A 20,281-nucleotide genomic window follows, 5' to 3' on the forward strand; every position below is an offset into this window, starting at 1 on the left:
CAATAACGTAATGGTTTGTTTTTAATTTGTTGACTCTTACAAACAATCTAACCACTATCTAATCACTGAAAAAATAAAAAGGGGCAGCAAAATCATACATTCCTATAAACACGAAAGCACAGAACAGTCTTCTATGCCTAAGTGATACTGTGGTAGCACCAAAAAGGTAAATGCTAAGAGAACACAAATAATGGGTAACCCGAATATTGCCATGTCTCCTCAAAGAACCCTCAATGTCATGGTCCAGAAAAATATTCAAGAATACCCTTTAAAAAAAATTTTTTTTTTTTAAAAACCCTGCTTGACCCTGTGAACTTATAACCTAGTGGAGGTGGTTTCCAAAGCAATAACGCCCTTTACAAACTCTATGGCTACAGTATATATGTGGTTCACTGACTATAATTATGGCTTTAATATCATAACCATTGCAAACAAGTCCCATGGTGTTCTAGACTAAACAGATGAAGCGTTTTGTCCTTTTGACTGTAGCTCATTAATGGCATTTCAGGCTCCAGTGAACAAGACAGATCCTAGCCCAGAACTTGTGAGCGGTATACATTTGCTCAGAACTGGGGCCAAAATTACACCAATCCCAGCCCAACTGGGCACAAAAATGAATTTACTGCTGAAACTGATATTCATCTCCTGATTGAAATCAGTTGGAAACTCTGTTAATGTCGTGTCAGCGTTATGTCTTTCCCACAACCCAAGCCACTGACGGTTTGGCCTGTTCTAAACTGGGCACTTACCTCAAGCTGACGTGTCTGGATTTGAAATATCCTGAGTATTAGGCAAAATTCTGTTTTCCAAGCATTATTATTGGCCTACTTTTTATTTTTCTTTGGGGCAGGGAAATCAGTTTTAACATCTACTGCCGTTCCTTGCAGTGTCGGCATTATGTCCTCTCCCATCAGATTAAGCATTTTATTTTTACCATATCAGTTTTCCATCACAAATTACGCATTTAAAATAAAAGGCCAATTTGAGCTAGCTTAGTCACAAAGCCTTAAATTGTGCTTTGGCCTGCAGAATGCTGCAGAATACCAGTTCCAAGGCTTTTGTAAAGACGTAGTGAGGAAATTAGGTTGGCTGACTGCTTTCATTGATTTCTGGATGAGCTGTTTCTCTGCAATTTTTCAAGGGTCTCAGCTCAAGCAAGCGCTGCAGGCATAAAAACAGATATACAAGAGTTTTCTTTCACACCAATTATACAGCCACTACAAGCAGGAGCCAAGCTGGTGGAACATATTGACTGGCAAATAATCTGCTTGTCTGGGACCATCCACACTTAGAAAGCAGTTTTGAGGTTTTTTTATAATTTAATTTTTCCACTACTTAAATAGGAAATTGGTCAAAGCTCAATCGGATCTTCAAAAAAATAATACATCTTTTCAATCTTTACAACACTTTGATTCATTTTATTTTTATGAAGGTAATTCTGTTCAGTTGTTTGTTTAGTCATGTCACTGTACAGGAACTCTCATTATGCTAGGAGCTGCAGACATAAGAAGCACCATAACCACAGTATGATAATGTGTACACCAGTGCTCAAGATAAGGGTTTGGGTCTGGGAGTAACTTACCCTCTAATTTTAACACAGAAAGAGTAAAATGTATTTTCAGGGGGTAAATGCAACATTACCTTGAAGTCATGAGTAATCTCGATAAATACAATCGTTAATCTTTAATTCGCGGCTGTGTGGTCCAGTGGTTAAAGAAAAAGGCTTGTAACCAGGAGGTCCCCGGTTCAAATCCCACCTCAGCCACTGACTCCTTGTGTGACCCTGAGCAAGTCACTTAACCTCCTTGTGCTCTGTCTTTTGGGTGAGATGTAATTGTAAGTGACTCTGCAGCTGATGCATAGTTCACACACCCTAGTCTCTGTAAATCGCCTTGGATAAAGGTATCTGCTAAATAAACAAATAATAATAATAAATGCAAGTAATAAGGTAAGCATTACAAAAGAGCCTTTCATTTTAACTGCAATGTGACACGTGTGTTCTACAAGGTTCTGTAACTTCAATATAAAGCCATACAGATAAATAAAATAAGGAAATGCTTTAATAAGTTATAAAACAGTTACAGGCACCTTTTTTTTAGCGGTTGCCTCTGACGATAGTTCCAGTTGGGTTTGTAGCTGGACTGGGGTGTTTACACTTCAACCTGTGTAGCTTTGAATTTTTCTTAGTCTTACTATGACTGGCTGTAAAGACAACAGGGCTAGCCAAAGATTGGATAATGTTTGTTAGGTTGTTTTTTGTTGTGCACAGTTTCCTAGTAACTGAAGACATTGTATTCTGAGACATGTTGTTTGTGGAAGTTTTAGGGGAGGCGGGAGGGGAGGCAGACAAGCTGTGCAGCAAAATTGCCATGCATAATTTTACACATTTAGTGTGTATATCTGATTTTTGAATGTGTAAAGTGGCAGGTACACAGCTTATCTGGACCGCTGGTGTACACTATTCCACAATTGTGGACCCCCCACTCCCTCCATTCCTTGTCACATATATAAAAAAAAAAACAGCTCCACCTATAGACATTTCAGTGAAGTTGCTTGTTCTGTACAAACTGCATCTGACTGATCTATCTGAAGCATGTAGTTGCCCTTAAGCCTAGGCTTTACTGACATGGATAACATAAACCAGATGGACACCTGCAGGTTATGAGTAGGCAATAGTCACAAAGTGGCCACAAACAACAATAGCTGCGAAGTGATGGAGGAATTCACTACTGGTGGAAGTGGTTAATATGCATAGGATACATCATATAACAATGTAAAAACAATGTACTAGTTTTTCCAAGATTACATCACTATTTTTGGGTCTGCATTTAAAATACAGTATATTATTACTAATAGGCACATGGTTGATTCCCTATTTAAAAAGTGCTACAACTCTAATATTAAAACATTAAAAACACAACAAATATTTTCCAATCTGCATTATATCACTGTAAAACAGAATGTGGGCTCCAAAACAAACCTGGTTTATAAATATCCTTGAAAATACAAACAGACTGAATGTGGTAGCATAGTACCATACCCCTACATTACACAAAGAGGTAAACTGTCTGTTAAAAGCACACAAAGTTTTAAAACACAAAGGATGGCAGTCTAAACTTCCCAGGATACATGTGGCAGAACACTCTTGATAGGTGACTGGAAATGTTTTGGTTCAACAATTAGTTGAAAGTTCTGCACAGTTTCTTAAATAAACATAAAAACCAGGGCCCCATAGCAGGTGGTTGTGTTAGATATTCAAATCATTACCATTTTCTGTGTGGGGTTTTCTTAAGGGCAAGGTTACCGTGTGATGGACAAGCTGTATATATTTGCAGATGTGGTTTAAGCTGAAGTCAAACCTGTGCAAGAAGCGAGAATCTTGCAAAAGAAAAAAACAAACCCTAGCCTGTGTATCGCTGAGGGCAGTATCCAATCTAAGGGGTTGTCAATGCAGCATTCGCTGAATAAATGAGTTGCTTTGACAGGAAATTCCAACACAAATTTAATTCTGATCAGGCTTCAGGAAGTGGAAAGAATAAAAACATATCAATTATAATGACAGGAAGTCTTAAATCACATGGCAACCAGCTGTTGCCAACAGACGGGTTGTGGAGTCTTAATAAGAATGTGGTATTTTGGTGAAACCCCCCAAAAAAAGAAAAGAAATGCTGACATCACTCTCCGATGCATAAAAGTCAGTCAGTTTGAATAAAAGTGTGCAGTCTTTTTGGTTTTGTAATTGATTATATGTGATAAAAAGTAGAACATTTTTCTAAAAATGCAAATATGAAATTTGTATTTTGACTGATTTTCCTACACAGGGTTACTTACTTTGCAAATATGAACTCCGTATTATATACTGTGGATACATTTTGTAGTTTTACATCTTTTTTTCAGTCCAGTCTAGTACTTATCTTCACAAAGTCATAAAATACATTATAACTGGTTTACATTTGAGTAGCATTTAAAATGTAAATACATGTTAGTGATAAAATGATTAAAGCAATACTCATAGGGCACAGGGGAGCCAATTAATTAAAACAAACTACAGCGTTTAATTGTATCACCTGGAATTAATCTTTCAAGGTAAATCCTGTATTTAATTATTACAGTAGCAAGTTAAAAAAAAGACTGCAGGACTAATATCACAATAAAGTTTCTCTAAGAAATCATGAGATCATGTTTTTAATTTACAAGTATTACATTTTCTTTGGCAATTCTCCATTTAGCAGATTCTGCCTATTCTAATCACTTGTACTGTGCTCGTTAAAATTCTCAATGCTGTTTTTGATGGATTTACCACCATGGAAAAACTACTACTGCTGAATAAGGGGAAGGATCTGAATGCTATTTTTCATAAAGTGTTTCATTCTTTATGAATGAAAATCGAATGCTGTTAAAAAGACTGCCATTCAGGCTCTAGGCTATTTTCTACCACAACACATGCAGATTTAATTATTTGCATTATGGATGTTACAGTCTAGGAGTATGTTCTAGATGGCTAATACAGTTGAATAATGACTGACTTACAATCTGATTTGTCAAAAGCACTAACAGGAGAAATACAGTTCCCTACGGGGACATTGCAAAGGAAGTTCAAATATAGGTGATGCTCTTTGATGTAAAACATCCTGGATTACCACAATCTGTATCCACTTACATCTAACTAAACACAGTTAGCATTTCCAGTTTTTAATTGCATAGACAGAATTGAGGGTTTCCCTTTTCAGAAAATGACTTCATTAGTAAATACCTCAGAAAATACACAATTCTACTGTAAAATAAAATATACGCACGTTCAGATTTATTTTTTATCAGAAAGTGCATATATTTTAATATTTCAGATACTAGTACATGTTAAGGCAACAACTTAAAAAGTTATTCAAATACAAAGCTGTGGTTTAGTTTCGTGCTGCCAAGCAATTAAAAAAATACAGCATATTCCTGAAATCCTTTGAACAGTACATTCCTTAACAACCTTTTTCCTAAATAATGTATTTTTAACTTTCCTACCAAAGCATCCACTGAATAACTAAATCTGAAAAAAATAAAAAATATTATAAATTGTGAGCTGCATTTTGAAACTTTATCCACTAGAGGGTACTGTTTTAACATTGCTATTATATATATATATTACGAAAAATGTAGTCAGAAAACAGTTAAAATAACTATGCAAGACATTACTCTGTGAATTTCCATTCCGTTACTGTGTATTTTATATAAAATATGCAAACTAGTGAATGTTTACTATTCTATACTATTCTAGCCCAACTAAAGAGAATTCTAAACTCTCTTTAGTTGGGCTGGGGAAGGCTGTAGCCAATTGTGGTCGGGTTATGGTCAGCTAAGGGAATGTTCCAGGGTGACATAAAGCACCAATCCAAAGGGATGACAGACCATTCAGGTATTTTAAACAGCTAAATAAATATAAGAAAAAAATAAATATAAAGTAAATAGAGAATAACAAAACATATCCCTAGATACTGTAGAGCCGTGTGAGGGAGGCCTAACAAAAACAAAAAAAGGTTATACTAATCCCAATTTCTAGCACTGTTCACATCACCAGTATATTAATGTTTACAGTAATATTATATTGTGTATAAAGAGCGTGTTACCTTCAGCTGGATGAGCTGCCAGTGGGGTCTGAGTCTCTTTACAGTATGACACCACTTCTTTTGGTAGGAAGTCCACCTGTGTGATTTTAGATGCTCCCAGTCTGTGCATTCTACGACTGCAGGAACAAAACCAAGCAGGCATAAATAAACTTTGGAAATGTCTTTTTTTTCCTCCTAGCAACTTACAAACAGTGTTTTACAGGGTCTTAACTATTGTATGTAAGAGTATTGGTCATCACGCAGGTCACAAATAAGCACCAAGGTTCATCACATTGGGTTAAATGTGCACACACAGGGGCAATAAGAGTGGACACTCATTGTTAAAGTCCACCATAATGACTTACCTGACAAGTTCCTAGCACTTCCCTGGGATCAAAAGAAGATATCCATTATAATCTAATAATCTGACTACTATGTATGGTGCAACAACATATATATAGATATATATATACACATATATATATATATATATATATATATATATATATATATATATATATATATATATATATATATATATATATATATATAAATAAAAAATACAAATGCAAAATGAATAATCATTCATGGGAGCTTCAGTTTGTATGAAATGAATACTTCAAATAAAAATTACAAATGTTGTTTCTATTTTATTTTATTTTATTTTTTTTCGAAATGAATTGGTTTGTAACACATCTACACAAAGAACTTTAAAAAATAAATCACATATACCCAAGTTCAGAGTCAGACTGTAGCTGTAGAACAGAGGGGTCAGTGTCCCACTGTAGGGTCCTAGTTGAGAACCAGCAAAGCCATGCAGCACAGAAGGGGAAAAGAACATGCAATGTTATTAACTGGAATAAAACAAATCAACATTAGTCCATTAACCTCATGCAAAGTAAAACATTGTGCACAAAAGGATCAAATGCCTTTGACGGTTTACCAGGGCAATGCAAATAGAAAACAAACAATGTTATATATATATATATATATATATATATATATATATATATATATATAGTTTTAGGCAGGCAGGCATGCTTTCAAAAATAGACATGTTAATAGATTATATTTATCAATTAACTAAATGCAAAGTGAGTGAACAGAAAAAAAATCTAAATCAAATCAATATTTGGTGTGACCACCCTTTGCCTTCAAAACAGCATCAATTCTTCTAGGTACACTTGCACAAAGTCAGGGATTTTGTAGGCATATAGTCAGGTGTATGATGAAACAATTATACCAAACAGGTGCTAATGATCATCAATTCAATATGTAGGTTGAAACACAATCATTAACTGAAACAGAAACAGCTGTGTAGGAGGAATAAAACTGGGTGAGGAACAGCCAAACTCAGCTAACAAGGTGAGGTTGCTGAAGACAGTTTACTGTCAAAAGTCATACACCATGGCAAGACTGAGCACAGCAACAAGACACAAGGTAGTTATACTGCATCAGCAAGGTCTCTCCCAGGCAGAAATTTCAAGGCAGACAGGGGTTTCCAGATGTACTGTCCAAGTTCTTTTGAAGAAGCACAAAGAAACGGGCAACGTTGAGGACCGTAGACGCAGTGGTCGGCCAAGGAAACTTACTGCAGCAGATGAAAGACACATCATGCTTAGTTCCCTTCACAATCGGAAGATGTCCAGCAGTGCCATCAGCTCAGAATTGACAGAAAACAGTGGGACCCTGGTACACCCATCTACTGTCCAGAGAAGTCTGGTCAGAAGTGGCCATCATGGAAGACTTGCAGCCAAAAAGCCATACCTCCGACGTAGAAACAAGACCAAGCGACTCAACTATGCACGAAAACACAGGAACTGGGGTGCAGAAAAATGGCAGCAGGTGCTCTGGACTGATGAGTCAAAATTTGAAATATTTGGCTGTAGAAAAGGCAGTTTGTTCAGGCAGATACTTATCCATCATGCAATACCATCAGGGAGGCATCTGATTGGCCACAAATTTATTCTGCAATGACCCCAAACATACAGCGAAAGTCATTAAGAACTATCTTCAGTGTAAAGAAGAACAAGGCGTCCTGGAAGTGATGGTATGGCCCCCACAGAGCCCTGATCTCAACATCATCGAGTCTGTCTGGGATTACATGAAGAGAGAGAAGCAACTGAGGCCGCCTAAATCCACAGAAGAACTGTGGTTAGTTCTCCAAGATGTTTGGGCCAACCTACCTGCCGAGTTCCTTCAAAAACTGTGTGCAAGTGTACCTAGAAGAATTGATGCTGTTTTGAAGGCAAATATTGATTTGATGTAGATTTTTCTTCTGTTCACTCACATTTTTCTTCTGTTAATTGTTAAATATAAACTATTAACATGTCTATTTTTGAAAGCATTCTTACTTTACAGCATTTTTTCACACCTGCCTAAAACTTTTGCACAGTACTGTATATATATATATATATATATATATATATATATATATATATATATATATATATATACTGTATTCCTTCGAATTTAAGATGCACTTTTTAAACCAATTTTTTCTTGTCAAAAATGGCCTGCGTCTTAAATTTTAGTGATGCAAGTACTAAAATCGCCACCAAAAGACATGACTGACTGCCCCAAAAAAGACGTACAAAAACGTTATCATCCATGACATACAGGCAGCCATTTTCAAAGAAGCGGGATTCATTGTCTGGGAGATGTCAAGTAATAAAGAGGACTCCTCCAACTCAGAGGATGATGACTAGGAGAGATTCGTTGTTGTTGCAGGCATATTCATTTACCAATATACAATACGCTTTACCAATATTCCTAATAGATGAGTTTACAGCATTTCATTGAAAATTAATATTCCTTTGTATAAATGGGTTAAATGCGCAATTCAGGTTGTATCTTCGTAAATTTATCTTTATTTTATGTTTTATTTTTTCCTCAAATTGAGGGTGGGAAATTTGGGCTGCATCTTAAATTCAAGGGTGTATTACATTTGAAGGAATACGGTACATACATATATAGTTTTTTTTCATTTAACCCTTTTCACTGTATTGTCTTTCTGATATTCTATAAATCAACCCTAAAGTAGTTTTCAGTGGCTCTACAAAGCAGGGTATAAAGGCAAAAGGGCTGAATAGGACAACATGTCCTTCACTGTAGAGACATGCAGATCTTTTCAGAGTATAGCACCCGTCCTAACAAACTGTAGGAGAATGTTATATACAAGTTGAATGTTTTAAATGTGCTGCACCGTACACTTCAGTTACAGTGTTCTATATAGTATACTGTGGTGTCTGTTACATAAGGGTGTAACCCAATGCTTATTAATCATGCCTGTTATACATGGTGTGCACCTTCTACACTGGGTATGTTATACACGTTATATACAAAAAATGACAGTATTCTATTTTTCCCATTTCTGTGTCCTACTTGAACCCTTTTGAAGGTCTGGATTCAGCACTGACAATATTCGTGCATCGGTGGTCGTGCATATTGCATTGCACCGCTATACATTTTAAATCCATTCTTAACATTTTTGTGTATTAATCAAATGTGTACATTAACATGCTGCTCCAGTGTTGCTATGGATCAGGATTTTTGACAAAGATGAGTTTCATACTGTGTCATTTATTGATTGGCTGATTGTTTTATTATACTGTTAAACCAGTCTAATATAAAGAAAGTTCATAAAGCCATTAATTAGATCAAGTTTGGTGAAAATTAGGGGGCTCCCGAGTGGCGCATCCAGTAAAAGCACTCGCTGGAGTGCAGGATGCGCTCTATAGCCTGGACGTCGCCGGTTCGAGTCCAGGCTATTCCACAGCCGACCGTGGACGGGAGCTCCCAGGGGGCGGCGCTCAATTGGCCGAGCGTCGCCCGGGGGGAGGGAGGGTTAGGTCGGCCAGGGTGTCCTCAGCTCACCGCGCACCAGCGACCCCTGTAGTCTGGCCGGGCGCCTGCGGGCTTGCCTGTATGTAAGCTGCCCAGAACTGCGTTGTCCTCCAACACTGTAGCTCTGAGGCGGCTGCACAGTAAGTTCGCAGTGTGTAAAGAAGCGGGCGGCTGACGGCACACGCTTCGGAGGACAGCGTGTGTTCATCTTCGCCACTCCCGAGTCAACGCAGGGGTGGTAGCGGTGAGCTGAGCCAAAAAATAATTGGGCATTTCAAATTGGGGAGAAAATAATAATAATAAAAATAACTAATTGGCAACGACTAAATTAAAAAAAAAAAAAAAAAAAAAAAAGTTTGGCGAAAATTGCTAGTCATGGGCACTACCTGTGCGTTTGCACATACTGTACTGTATACTGTATGTCTGTCAAGTGACACAATGACACTTCGACAATGTCTACATATCCCACTTACCACCCACCCCTGGCACACCAGTAAGTATAATCAAGACAGAATCTGGATTTATCAGGTCCTTGTTAAGCAAGGTTTAATTTGTCTCTCAGTTTTAACATGCATTACATGCTGAAAGATGAAAATAATAATTGCATCGATATTAGTACCAGACATGACTTTAATTTAACCTGTACTGATTTGAATTTGACCTAAAAGGTTGATCTTTATTAAAAAATAAAATGGTGAATTTATTGACTTGTGTTGAGAAACCTCAGTAGGCTAGTTTTTATTTTTACTCAACACACTTTTAAAATGCTTTGATGGTAAAACTCAGTGTGAGATGCACTATTTATGGCTACCACTGTAAATATAGACACTGTGCCAGAGCATGTGAGCGGAGCAGAGTGCGAGCGGAACCAGGAGTGGCGCGGGACCATTTTGCAAGGAGCGTGGAGTGGAGCGTGCGCACGAAAAAACTCGCCCTGTATAATTAAAATTAACAAAATAATCAATAATATCCAATTTGCACAGTAAGAGTTTTATTACAACAGCAAAAGCCATTGTGTGCTTGTATATGAACCATGTTAACTGCAGATTTCACAAAGCTTATGCAATTAAAAAAATCTTTAACCACATGGTATGTGCAAAAGGGTCAGTGTATGTTAGGATCCCAAGCCGAAATACGACCCCATTGGTTTGGGATTAAATTACTTTTTTAGATAGCTGAAATCGTGTCGTGTTCGGCTTGTGTCTTGCGAATGAACCCACCGAGATGCAGAAGATTCACTTTACCCAAAGCGTTTTCATCACTTCATGTAACAGTGAGATTGAATTATTCTCCAAGGAAGTAAATATAAGACAAACAAAATTAATAAGTAAAATAAAAAAAGAAACTTAAAAAAACCATTATTGCTGTGAATGTGTCAATTATAGTTATCAAATGTATTTTTGACAGAAATTAATGTTTTAATAATCAGTTTTACTAAAAACATAATCGTACTCACTGGAACCGGATCCCTGATATTTGTTTGCGGTTTGTCGGTACCAAAGCAGGAACCGGGTACCCGATTTCAAAGGAACCGGTTCGCTCAGCTCTACATTTCGGAAGCGATTTACACTCGCAGTGGAGCGGAGCTGGCTGCAGAATTAGAAGCACCGGAGCGGAGCACGAGGGGAGCGGACTGGGGAAATAAAAGCCATGGAGCGAGCGGTTTCAGAGGAAGAAAGCGAAGAGTGGCGTTTATGAGCGCTCCACTCTGCACTGTGCTATACTTTCTAAAGTTGGAACAATTTAAAAATAAAACTTTGTATTTTTAGTTTGATGAAGTTGCACTGATTTGCAAAAAGGGCAAAATACATTTTAAGCAAGGATACAATTAGTGGCAAAAACTTAAAGAGTATGATAACTGCTCATAAAAACGGTTTCTATCATGCAGGACTGTGGTAAATGTGTTCAGAAAACTACAGGAAACAAGGACTTTAAAGACAACTTGTTTTTTTATTCCTCACTTGACCACTGTATATTTTAAAGCCAGTAGAGATGACTCTGTTACCAAAGTTGTGTTAGGGAGATGTAATATTGCACATGTTTATAATATTACATCAGCTTACTACATTATTAAAATATAATATATGGATAAGTACTATAATTGCATATCAACCTATTAAAAAAAGGCACATTTATGACTTTCCCAACAATTTTCCTTGGAATTCTCTTTATGTCTTTTAAACTGCTGACTGCCATTTTTAAATTCCAAGCCCTGAAAAGGTCTTCTCATTTTGAAATCCCCACACTAGAAGCCAGAGAATTATTCATCAGAGACCAAGAAAACAAAAACACAAGAAAGAAAAATGCCTTTGATATAAACCGTCAAAGTCGTGGAATCCGTACGTTATATAAAAATAACGAATGGGGATGAAGTGAATTACTTTAGGTTATAATTGCATCTCAGGGTTCTGATGCAATCACAACCTTGTCATTCACTGCAGCCCATCTGTTTTTCTATATGTAAACAGTACAGTATGTCTGCAAACCCATCTACCATATATGACTAAGACAAAGAAGTACAGTTATAGAAGGATGTCTTATTTGGCACAAACATTCAGGCATAAATATAGTAATCGATTACATCAATTAAATAATGCATTAATAAGGTAACAATATGTTTTGAAGATGGTACACGGCAGCTCAAAGACCTACAATATAAGAGGAATCCTAAGGTTTTAACACTTTGTGTACAGTACATATACAGTATGCTGGGGGCTCCCGAGTGGCGCATCCAATAAAGGCGCTCTGTGCGGAGTGCAGGATGTGCCCTATAGCCTGGAGATCGCAGGTTCGAATCCAGGCTATGTCACAGTCGACCGTGACCGGGAGTTCCTAGGGGTCGGCACACAATTGGCTGAGCGCTGCCCAGGTAGTGAGGGTTTAGGTCGGCAGGGGAATCCACGGCTCACCGCGCATCAGCGACCCCTGTGGCCGATAGGGCGCCTGTGGCTCTGCAGTGGAGCCGCCAGATCTGTGTTGTCCTCCGGCACTACAGGTCTGGTGGCATTGCTGTGGCTCTGCAGTGCGGAAAATGACAAAAATGGCAAATGGAAAATGCGGAGAATGGCAGGAGCACGTTTCGGAGGACGCGTGTTCCAGCCTCCATTTCCCGAGTCGGCGGGGGGGTTGCAAGAGGTGAGCCGAGGAGACAGATAATAATTGGGCATGCTAAATTGGGATGAAAACCGGGGTAAAATAATTGGCGACGACTAAATTTAAAAAAAAGAAAACAAAACATATACAGTATGCTAGGTTATATTCACGTGCATATAACTTCCTGTTCATTTAGAGATATCTCTAAATCATTTCAAGATATCTCGAAATGACTTCCTGTGAAAATGCTCTATGTTTTCAATGGACTTCCTGCCCATTTAAAGATATCTTCAAATGAACAGGAAGTTATTTAGAGATATCTCTAAATGACTTAGAGATATCTCTAAATGAACAGGAAGCTATTTGAAGATATCTTGAAATGATTTGCAGATATCTTTAAATGAACAGGACATTATTTGAAGATATCTTCAAATGATTTACAGATATCTTTAAATGAACAGGAAGTTATTTGAAGATATCTTCAATTGATTTAGAGATATCTTTAAATGAACAGGAAGTTATTTGAAGATATCTTCAATTGAAACCCTCATTTTAAGATATCTCTAAATGACAGTTTGGTGTGCCATGCTAGCACAATCCATATGGTTTCCATAGTATTTAAAGATATCTGTAAATCAGTTTGGAGATTTCATTTCATTTTTAGATATCTCAAATTGATTTACAAATATATTTAAAGTAATTTTAGATACCTTAAAAACTGTACAATTAAAGATATCTGGAATTCAATTTGAGATATCTGGAAATGTTTTACAAATATCTCTAAATATTTCAAGATATCTTAAATGCAATTTGAGATATCTCTAAATGATAATTTGGCTTGCCATATAGCTTATGCTTGCCAGTGGGTTCTGGTAATCTCACCGGCAGCGGGACAACAGCTCTTTGTGAACCACAGAATGAGATGCGGCCAAGAAATATTATACTCAACCATAGGTTAAGTGTGACCCCCCAGGGGAAGGCTATATTACATTTCAAACAATGACAGATTCTGCATGCTTTGGAATAGTATTACTTGAGCTTGAAAGAGCTTTCATGTGTCTACAGTGTAGACTGGGAGTTTATGAAGATTGACTGTCTCTTTGTCCATCTATCCGTATGTCACATTTACATGCCATAAATCACTTATCTAATTCTGTATCACTTGTCATAAAATCACGTAACCTATTCTGATATGACAAGTTATTGAAAGTCTGTTGTATATGGAGGCTTTTGTTTTTCTATCTGTCTGTCTGTTCACCCCTCTGCCTGCATGTTAAACATACATTTTTACATACGGCGGATGGAAGTGATTTACTGGCTACAATTTTGTATTTACAGATGTGTCTGGGGATGTGTGTCACAAAACCCCTATAACAGGTAACACAACATTCTCGTTTCCTACATTTCAAAAGCTACAGTATAATATTTATCACCATCTCGAAAACATCTAGGATAACTTAGTATCATTCAAAATGTAAATATGCTAGTAACTATTGCTATATGTTTGGGAAATAGTTTTAGTGGTATTAAATTACGCTGTGTGTAAATGTTATGGATTTTTTAAAAGTGTGTTACAGATATAGCTTAATGCTCATACAAATTAAAATAGCTATTGGCTAATAGACATTGCATTGTTTTTATGTGCCTGAGGTTCAGAAAATTACACCCAGTTCACAACACAAAACCAACACAATTCACACTTATCCTTACCTAAATCTGTTGTCCCAGTTCAGAATGTTTAAAAAGAAAAGTGCAATAATCAGAAATATATACTTAGAGCAAGAAAAGAAGATTAATGCTGCAGAGGATCAGTTTGGGGGGGATTACCCCTCATTAAAGTTTACCATGGGAGATTTATACAATAATTCAGCATTTCTTTCCATGCTTTTTCAATGGTTATATTCTGCATTTATCATGGTTTACCATGTTTTGTATGTTTTAAATATGCTATCTAGGCTTTAATGCATACCTATGGTTTGCCATGCTTCCACTAAGCTTGATTACAGTTTGCCGTGCTTTTACTGCAGACTAGCTTGACAGGAGAGATGAGAGATGTGACACAATAGTTTCAAATGCTATTTTAATAACATTTTTATGATGTTTGGGATCTGAGTGGTTCTTGGTTCTGCTGCGACAGTGTGACATCTGTGTGGAGTCCCATGCAACATGTCAATGCGAGGAGGGGGTTACTGAGTGTGGTTGCAGCCCTGCAGATTATTCTTATTTCTTTCCATATTAACTTACATTTCTGTCATGTTTGATATGTCATTCAAGGGCAGTTGTCCTTGTAAAGGTGTTGCAAAAGCATACATGCACGCCAGAAAAGAACAACAGCTTCACAGGTAAAAGTTAAAAGTGAACCTGGTTATCGAACTTGCGGTGCATTTTGCCAAACTGTCTGGAAATTCAGCAGAACTTAGAAGACTCAGAATGATTGCAAACATCATAAAAAGAAGGAGATTGAATTTGAGAACCAAGCCTGAACCAGACCTGAACCAAGCCTGAACCAGACCTGAACCAAGCCTGAGCCAAGCCTGAACCAAGCCTGAACCAGGCCTGAACCAAGCCTGGACCAGGCCTGAACCAAGCCTGAGCCAGGCCTGAACCAAGCCTGGACCAGGCCTGACCCAAGCCTGAACCAAGTCTGGAGCAGACCTGAACCAAGCCTGAACCAAGTCTGGAGCAGACCTGAACCAAACCTGAGCCAAGCCTGAGCCAAGCCTGAGCCAAGCCTGAGCCAAGCCTGAACCAGGCCTGAACCAAGCCTGAACCTGAATAAAAGCTCAAATCCAGACGGAAGTCTTTTCATCTCTGCTGTTTTAATCCTATACTGTATTTGCATAACACTGCAAACAGAGGAAACATTTATTATTTTATCAATATAATGACACAAATGTTAACAAAGACAGCTGTAATCAGTTTTATGATAATTAGCAAAGCACTGCATGAAAACATTTTATTTCATTTTTTAACCACTTGACAAAAGAGCCATGCACTATTGCAGAAGCGGTTACAGTGCTTTTTTTCACTTCATTTCATCTCACCGAACCCCACCCCCATGTGAAAAAAGACTGTAACTAATATTATTGAAGCATCTACAGGATACCAGTTTAAGAACTCCTGCTATAGGCTCAAGCTGCAATGCAATGGTTAACCTGGCTGTATTAATAATATATGAAACATATCCCATACTATTCTGTTACTTTACATCCTCAATCCTCAAGCATAAAGGTGGTGTACAAAACAAACACTCATCATACATAATGAATACATTGTTTGGCATACCTTCCGACTGCTCCACACTCAACTGAGTCCTGACTGCCTGCTTCGCTGGGCGTGCCCACTGATTTCGAAGAAGGAGACATAGGGGTTGGGACTAAATAATGAAAATAACAGGTATCCCATGTTAACAAATGTAGCGGCTGCACTGATGGAGAGCAGTGTCAGGCACAGCAAACAAAAGAGGGTTAAATTAACAGGATGGATTGAAATGGTTAAAGCAAAAATCAAAAAGAAAAAAAAAAGAAAGAAAGAAAGTCAAATGTATTCCTAAACATTTTTTACAGTTTGAATTTTAAAATGAACATGAACTATTAAACAGGGTCAGGGTGTAGCAAAACAACTATAAAACCTTTGGACAGTCATAGACTCATTTCTGCATTTTACAAACCATTCATATTGCTTTTGGTCTGTGTGGCAGGGTGAAAGCCCTGACGGTGCACGGGTGTGTGTTTGTGTAGGGAATAGTAGTTTGGCAGGGAGGGGGGTAAATTTCTCCCTGTCAAAATAGGTGTTCCCAGGTGGTAATTAGAGTTAGTAGGATTAATGTTGGTGATAGAGGTGGAGGTCTGTGTTCTGTGCTGTGCTGTCCCGTCTCGTTTGCAGTCGTGAGTTTTTAGAACCTTTTGTTTTGGCCCTTTTGCCGTTTATTGTTTTTATTAAAGAGCACATTAATCTTGCAGCTTTCTGTGTCTGAGTCTCTCTCCCTGTAAATATCATCTGGGCTGTGATGCTACCACGCCACAGTCTGTCATGAGTCAATAATACATATAGCAGAATCATAAGTAAACTGGGTTCAGTAATAATAATTACATACAGCTTACCTTTTGGTTTATTAAATAAAAAATAATATGAAATCTCCCACAAATTTAGGGCCATATTCCCAAAATGTTAACTGCTGTTTCAAAGAAATACAATAAACTTCTGACCCCTTCTAAAACAGTTGGAAAATGTTAAACTGCAACCTTGTTCTATAGCATGAATTGTATGCAAACAGAGACTGAACTGTCCTCCAAAACCAGACGAAGCTGATTCTTCAAAGACAGAATACACTGTCCTAGTCGCCACTGTCCTGTAGAAAATTAGATTAATTCCCATGAACACAGTTCTGTAATCACAACAGATTGAATGTAAATATACTAATATAGCACTTTTTTCCCATTGAGTTCTGTAATTGGGAACTATAGTACAGGTACAGTACAGGTTTATCAGTCAGCAAAACATTTATTTAAGTCTAAAAGTTTCTTTTTCTGTACACCTCACTTATGATTCATTCTATAATTAACTATGGAAACATGACAATAATAAATAAAGTCTGAATAGAAGGAGTTACACATGTTTTGTTTGGTTTATTAGCTTAGCTACAATATTACTTTAGCTTTATAAAAATTAATTATTGACCTTTGCAATATGAATGCATGTAAAAATAGTAACATGGCAGAAGTCTTTATGTTTATGAAATATAACATTGTAGTATAGTCATATGGTGTTAAAATTTTTTAAAGCATCCAACAAAAGTTAATCCCATAACCTTTTTTCCACAGTTGTCAGTGATACTATCCAGTTCATGCCTTACATGTATTAAAAAAAAAGTTTTGTCGGCTATGCCAAATTTCTAGTGCTGAATAACTCATTCGTGCTCAAGGCTTTTTTAAGGGATCTTGTTTTGGAATCTATCTTGCATTCATTCAAATCAAATGAATGCAGAGCTTGATCTAAGGAAAGTAATTCTCCAAATTCAGTGGTTTAATTTAGGGCTAAACATACTTTGTTTTCCTTGTTTTACTTGTTATATAAAAAAGTCAATGAATGTTCATGGAGTGTTTGGCTTATTTCACTTATGGGCACAGGCGACATACACGCTCCATGAGCCCCCCCAAATGTTTGCCCTGTGAAAAACTTGTTAGGAAAACAACTTGTTGGTCTCAACAGTCCTCATTGCAAAACCACCACAAACATTTTGGGACAATTCAACAAAACTGGCAGTCTCGCTTGAGACATCGTTCATCACATTAATGAATAGCTTCTGTTGCTGCTTTTTATACAAATCACTCAAAAATAACTTTAGTCCTGCACAAGGTTTTCCATGATTAGTCAGACTGGACCATGCTGTTCAAGTTTTTCCTTAATGGTGAATTACAGCTTTATTTCTCTGATCCAGTGCATGTGTTCGTTAGCACTGATTTTAGTGCACAAAAACACATTTATTAAAAGAAAATATTGTAACAGGTAAAACAATTATTAAATCTTCAATTGTGTCAGTGTAAAATATCGTAGTTGGTATAGATATACTAATTTATTTAGGAGAGACAAAACAGTATAATAGCTTCAAACATTAGTTCAGTTAAATACATTCTAAACTATAAGCTAAAATCAAACAAGATGAGTTCAACATAATGGAAATAGGCATGCACAATGAACATTAATGGGTAGAACATGCATAATATACCATAAAATGGTACAACTGTGGAGGTTTTACAATTTCACTAGCCTACATTAGCTTCAGCTCCCTTTGCAATGCCCCTTTGTAGTTGTTTAGTTCCAACTTCTTATTTCTAATATGTTTTCTGAACCTTCTTAAGGTACAAAACACGTCTCAGTGATAGAAATTACAATGAGGAGCAGTGAAGGGGCCCATTAAAATAACTTTCATCTCGGAAAAGGCATTTTAAAGCAATTAACAGAGCAAATATTGATCCATTTTGATTTTATTAACATATTATTAAAAAAAAAAATATATATATATATATATATATATATATATATATATATATATATATATATATATATATATATATATATATATATATATTTCTAAAATGCTCAGCAAAAAGTTATTTGCATTGCCACTAAAGCTAACAAAAGATTGAGGAATGGATTTCAAAACCTTGGAGACTGAACTTTAAAATAATAAAATCTAATAATGTTGTTATAAATCTTTAATTTTTAGCCAACAAGAAGTGGCAGTTGTTAAAACATTATTGTCACGGCTGTTTCATACAGGACCCAACTTATAGAATACTAATTGTGCTGCTCGTTCCTAAACACATTAGAGCTTCTTCTTTGCCACTGTTCTTCTTCTTGCTATCTTGTCTTGTCAGTTATCTGTCTCAATCTGCAGGTAAATTACTGTATTGTTTGCAAGCAATATGGCATTTTTAAATATGTTAAACAATGAACCAATTTTTTGTGCTGCATGCTATATTAATACACATTGCAGAGATAAGGACGTAGTTATCAGTACCTAGTGGTGGCTCGGGGGATATGCCAATGCTCTGCAGTAATGCCTCCGTCTCTCTTCTCTTACGGTCAAGGTCTGAATCTTCATGAACTGGCTCTGTTTTTTGCTGCATCTCGGACTGATATGTTGAGTGAGAAACAAGCATGAAATGGAAATGAAGAAATTCAGTATTACTGTTTACCGTAAAAGACACAAAAGAAACAAAGCTAAACACCACAGTCAAAGGGGGCATACCAATAAAAACATTGTTTATTAATATTTTTCCGGGTTAAATAGGGCTTTGAAAAATAAAAATAAACTAACAAACCATCTCTAAAACAGTTCAAAAGTGTTTCATTAACTTCAAGCTTGATTGAATTAATGAAAATGGGCTTTTACAAAAACAGTCCCAAACAAAACATTCCTGAAAACAGTCTTCAGTGTTTTCTAAGTAGGCCCCAGTATGTGAATGATTAAAGCAATTTACTAATTTAAAAATTAACAAAATACTTTTTTTGGCCTTCCCTGATGTTTACCCTAAGAAATATCCAACAGTGACTCACATGCATTGACTGACTGAAGCAAAGCTTTCTTCTTGTATTTTATCTTGTTTCTCCCCACCCCCTAAATCTATTTTTTAGGCAGTGAAAGCTGCATTATAGAAAAAAAAGTGAAGACGGGGGAATGGGACACTTAGACTCCACAGGGGCTTTGTTGGGCATACAAAAATATCACAGTTCAAGCTATTCAGAATACAAAATAGTGATTATCAGAATGGTAAAGCAAGTGCCCCGCAAAGCTGAGAGTGTATTGAAGGATCTTTATCAAAAATTGCTGCGCAACATAAATGATAAAATTGATACCTGCTAACCATGAACCTTTGTTCTTAATTTCTTTACCTCTTTCTTTTTTCTTTCTTCTTCCTTTCTCTTCTTTTCCTCCCGTATCTGAGCTAAGCGCTGCTTTTTGCGTTCCAGCTCAGCTTTCAGGTCACTTTTGTCCGACATTTTAACCCACCTGCAAGATATGAAAAAAAAAAAGAAATGTCAGATTGTGGAAACTCACTACAATTTTGTGCAAATAATTTATTGAGACCAAGGGAGACCTGTGGGAAAAGTTGGGATCTCTGCTCATTTAACAGCCCTGAACAAACGTCTTACTGAAAGATAATGGTTGGAATGTCTGTTGCTGGTTGACGGTTATTAACACATGCGAGAAAGAAACAAGGAAAGTGGAAAGGATTTTCAAC

General features: G+C 36.8%; 1 protein-coding gene across 5 annotated transcripts in view; it reads right to left on the reverse strand.

Moving 5' to 3' along the window:
• Positions 1-20,281, reverse strand: part of LOC117394423 (cytoplasmic dynein 1 intermediate chain 1) — a 102,782-nt gene that overhangs the window by 74,925 nt on the left and 7,576 nt on the right. For 2 of the 5 annotated variants that reach the window (XM_033992677.3, XM_059012209.1), the window contains exons 3-7: positions 19,932-20,049; positions 19,057-19,171; positions 15,819-15,960; positions 6,327-6,386; positions 5,616-5,731 (exon numbers count right to left, since the gene is read on the reverse strand). In XM_033992677.3, the coding sequence (XP_033848568.1) occupies positions 5,616-5,731; positions 6,327-6,386; positions 15,819-15,960; positions 19,057-19,171; positions 19,932-20,039 (541 nt within the window). In that variant the 5' untranslated portion in view covers positions 20,040-20,049. The remainder of the gene's footprint in view (positions 1-5,615; positions 5,732-6,326; positions 6,387-15,818; positions 15,961-19,056; positions 19,172-19,931; positions 20,050-20,281) is intronic. The other 3 variants (XM_033992679.3, XM_033992683.3, XM_033992681.3) reach the window with 3 other exon arrangements.

This window comes from Acipenser ruthenus, chromosome 3 (genome assembly GCF_902713425.1).
Source record: "Acipenser ruthenus chromosome 3, fAciRut3.2 maternal haplotype, whole genome shotgun sequence".
Taxonomy (NCBI): Eukaryota; Metazoa; Chordata; class Actinopteri; order Acipenseriformes; family Acipenseridae; genus Acipenser; species Acipenser ruthenus.